Source organism: Amphimedon queenslandica, unplaced genomic scaffold, assembly GCF_000090795.2.
Source record: "Amphimedon queenslandica unplaced genomic scaffold, v1.1 AMPQUscaffold_12072, whole genome shotgun sequence".
Taxonomy (NCBI): Eukaryota; Metazoa; Porifera; class Demospongiae; order Haplosclerida; family Niphatidae; genus Amphimedon; species Amphimedon queenslandica.
In genome coordinates this window covers 2,872-7,328 of record NW_003547689.1, presented here as the reverse complement: position 1 = coordinate 7,328, position 4,457 = coordinate 2,872, and the positions used below count along the sequence as shown (strand labels likewise).

General features: G+C 34.2%; 1 protein-coding gene and 1 long non-coding RNA gene across 2 annotated transcripts in view; one reads left to right on the top strand and one right to left on the bottom strand.

The window, feature by feature from the left end:
• The window catches only part of LOC105314994 (polycomb protein eed-like), a gene marked incomplete at both ends in the record, with an annotated part of 6,278 nt that extends 4,673 nt beyond the window's left edge, over nt 1-1,605 (bottom strand). The window contains 3 exons of the mRNA XM_020004635.1: nt 441-466; nt 1,363-1,428; nt 1,573-1,605. Coding sequence (XP_019860194.1) covers nt 441-466; nt 1,363-1,428; nt 1,573-1,605 — 125 coding nt within the window. The remainder of the gene's footprint in view (nt 1-440; nt 467-1,362; nt 1,429-1,572) is intronic.
• A 379-nt stretch (nt 1,606-1,984) lies between these two features.
• Nucleotides 1,985-3,749, top strand: LOC105314993 (uncharacterized). Its single transcript, XR_002188178.1, has 4 exons — nt 1,985-2,088; nt 2,263-2,463; nt 2,783-2,946; nt 3,542-3,749. It is a non-coding gene; the product is annotated as an uncharacterized LOC105314993 (long non-coding RNA).
• The last annotated feature ends 708 nt before the right edge of the window (nt 3,750-4,457 follow it).

Sequence of the window (4,457 nt, the reverse complement as noted above, 5' to 3'; positions counted from 1 at the left end):
AGAGAAATTATATGTACATGTAAATTAAAGTTAAAACTTATTTCCATAAAAATTTGTAAAAGCTTTCTTCCACATAAGTAAAGTACGTGTATATACACAGTATAGTCTCTCTTAATGGACACTCTCTATAGTGTACACCTCCATTTAACGGACAGCACCTAGTGTACCAATTACATTCCTTACTGTATAAAATAACCTCCACATAAAGAACACCTCTGTATAACAGAGACACTTCCATGATCCAAAGTGTTCATTATATAAAGAGGCTAGTCTGTACATATACGTGGACATAAATAAGATTCATTCCCCCATAACATAATGTACATGTACATTATAAAATTCAATTATATTTTAAAATAATAATCTTACCTTAATATTCTAATTATTCCTTTGACTCCGCCTACTGCTAATAAACCTCTCCGCTATCGCTCAGGCTCCATGTACATGTATAGAAATTTTCTTCCGCCTAAAAATAAAGATCATAAATCACCTCAAACTTACTACACAGCATAAGGACATCAATATATATCAGAAAATGTAAAAAATTTGGGGTAATTGCGGAGCCATTTTATGGGCTATAGCCGGGGGTACTTTTCAGAAATTTTAAAAATAGCCATAACTCAAAAAATACTTTTCAGAAACAGCTCAAACTTTCTACACAGCATAATTACATCAATGTGTATCAGAAAATGTAATAAAAACTGGAGGTGATTTCGGAGCCAATTTTCAGAAAAAAACCATTTTTACAAAAAACCGTGGGCTATAGCCTTGGATATTTTTCAAAATTGACCAATTTCTTAAAATGGCCATAACTCAAAAAATACTTGTCAGAATCAGCTCAATCTTTCTACACAGCATAAGGATATCAATATGTATCAGAAAATGTAATAAAAATTTGGGGTGATTTTAGAGCCATTTTTTGAAAAAAACCATGGGCTATAGCCTTGGGTATTTTTCAAAAATTGGCCGATTTCTTAAAATGGCCATAACTCAAAAAATATTTGTCGGAATCAATTCAAACTTTCCACATAGCATAAGGACATCAATATGTATCACAAAATGTAATAAAAATTTGGGGTGATTTCGGAGCCATTTTTTTGGAAAAAACCATGGGCTTTAGCCTTGGGTATTTTTCAAAAATTGGCTGATTTCTTAAAATGGCCATAACTCAAAAAATATTTATCAGAATCAGCTCAAACTTTCTACATAGCATAAGGACATCAATATGTATCAGAAAATGTAATAAAAATTTGGAGTGATTTTGGAGCCATTTTTAAAAAATAAACCATGGGCTACATCTACAAAGAGCATTACATTTACAGTTTCCAAGCCACTTTGTTATTGACCACACACATTACTTACATCAGCATCAGTATAACACTGGATAGGTACTATCTGATTATCAGGTACACACTGATAGACAGTGACCTAATGAATGAGGACAGGGTTAACTAATAAATAATAATGTACGTGTACATAGAGATAACTATAATATCCTTTTTCAATATTATTCTTACACATGAGCTTGATGAACAAAATATACATGTACATACAATGGTACTTTTCACCAACCAATATTTTAGTCTGCTTTCTTGATCTAACGATGCTATTTCAATTATACAATTGATTAATAGTGGGTGTGGTTAGCTCAATTATTAAACCCTGTTGGTTCCAACTGTAGCAAATATTCTCTTCTCAGGAAGAAAAGGATTGAACTGTACCCCAAACAAAGGTTGAGAGTGTCCTTCCTACAATAAATAAATTAAAATAAATTAAATTAAATTAAACTACAGGGCACACCTTTACAAATCCCACTAGCTCAGTTGGGATATTCGAGGTTGTATTTTACCACTGCTACTGGTAGTCTACTCTACACGTGATTTAAAAATACGGGGATCTGTAGATCTACAAGTACAACTTCCGTATACTATAAACACGTGGATGATAAAAGTTGTTATCGTTTCTGTGTCTTCAATATTGAATTTGATTGTGCTTGCCAAAGAAAGTTTGATGCTGAAGGCAAAGAAGTTGAACCTAACTTTGGACAAACGGCAAAAGTAAAAACCGGCTACCTCAACTCATCATACAGTAAGAATTTGGAATTCATAATGTACATACAGTGTGTCTGCCGGAGGTGTGTGTGTGTATAAGTAATGTAATACCTGAGGACTGAGATATCTGCTTGAGCTGAAGCTGAGGGCAGATATCAAGGGACTCAGGTATTACATTACTGATAGTATTAGCTATTATTTGTTACTATAGAAACTGTTGCCAAGGGAACGCCAGACACATTGAGTTATGCCGAAGTGTGTGAAAGAGTTCATTCTGATCTGGTCGGGTTTGAGACAGGCAGTCATTCTCAGTTGATTTGTTTCTGGGGAGAGAATGAGAGCTACGATCATGTGGAGTGTAGCCCAGGACAAAGAATTAGACTAAAGACTAGAGGAGACTCTCTACTGATAGGTGAGGGAGGAAGGGAAATGAGTTTATGCTGATGTACGTGTACATGTACATGTTATATATTGTTTAAATAAGTAGCTGTTACATTATATTGTTAGTATGTCTGATGTTTGTTCTCATTATTATTATTTATTTTGTTCGTCACATCTCTTGATAATTTTCTTTTGTCCCATTTACATACACAATGTACATGTACATATATGCACACACATACCCTTTCTCCTTTGTTCTATTTCTTCTATGCAACATACGAACACATGTACATGTACATTTATTTACATGTATTTATATGCATGTACATGTATTTCTCTTCTCTCCCTAGAATCATTCACAAAGCTGGATAGTGATCAGCGAGCTCACTCATCAAACTACACTGGAGGAGAGAAGACAGGACAGAGCTGGACTGATAAGGTACTCGGACACAAATCAACTGATGAACCCAGCCAGGGAACAGGAGGAGGAGGAGAGGTTGATGATGATGAATGGGTGAGGATATTCTTGTCTTATGTTCTTGTACATTGTAAATTAGATCTACTGTAATTTTTGATACCTGAGCATGTACATGTACATGTACACATACTGTATAGCAAGAAATTTTGGAGGGAATTAAATTTGGCCAATTCGGCATTTTGATAGCCATTTGCCAAAATAAAGTCGCCATTTTAAGCCATTATATGCATGTTCAATGGCACATGGCCGCTAATTCACCAAATTAAAATTCGCCAATCACCAAAGTTTAGCAATTCACCAAATTTAACTCCCTCCAAAATTTCCCGCTATACAGTATATTTTGGATTTGACTGCACTAATTATTAAAATACATGTACGTATGGATGTTGGCATTTTCACTGGTTTTAAACTTTATGCACTACATGTATGTTCATACTTTATAAGTGGCACTAAAGCATTTATAACCAAGCATGTACATGTACATCGGACATTTTGACTCTACTAATGATACATGTACATGTACTAATGGTAGCATTTTCATTGGTTTGAGATGATTTATATGTACATGTACATACACTATGTTCAGTTGTACATTGGTCATTCTTTCCTTTCTCTTTCTCTCTATACACAGGATGACTGAGTATACACAAGAAACCAAAATAACTTTTTATTTTTCAATTTTAGTTCAAGTCATTACTTTTAGCATCAGTGAATGATAATTAAAATGTATTATTGTTTGTTAGAAAAATAATGCTGTATACACAGTATACTGATGTACAGTGTATTACAATAAGTTTGTGTGTGAGTGTATTATTGGTTCTTTATGATTTAGCATCCCACCTCCATACAGTTCCATTATCACACACACCAATGATAGTCCTACACAATAAAAACAATAATAATAATAAGATATGAAGTTTCAATGAATAATACAACCAGAATACATAAATAGTCGTCTATACAAATGCAATGTAGTGACCTAGTGATAACAACAATAATAGTTCTAGCAACAACACTCATTATGTTTTGTATAATTCAAAATAATAAATAAAACTGTTGGGAGAGGATACAAATGGTGAAGAGCCATGGACGAGTCCTGAATGTGATGATTCCTTTCTGCAAGTACTGGATAGCGACTGACAGATTTTAATATGACATGAGGTGCTCATACAGTACAATCAGTGAATTTACAGATAAAGAATGAGTTCTTGCATGCCTCAACTATCTATAAAAGAGCCAACCTATAGTTTTAAGAAGTGAAAAGATGGTCATAATCATCCACACTCCAGCTGCAAAATAACAACTGAGTGAGTTATTCCACCGTACCTTGTCCTGATGGACTGAGACTAACTCTGATGATAGAAATTAGTCATAGGACTCAGGTGAATACACTTCTGTCTTGATAGCAACGGAGGGGCAAGCGCCCTGGCTCCTGAAAGCAAAATTTAGAAAAACGGGAATTGCCAATGAGTAAGAATATTCATTCCTATGATAAAATGCTATAAAAGCCAAAACAGCAACCAAAGAGCTTACGGAAGAGATAAATA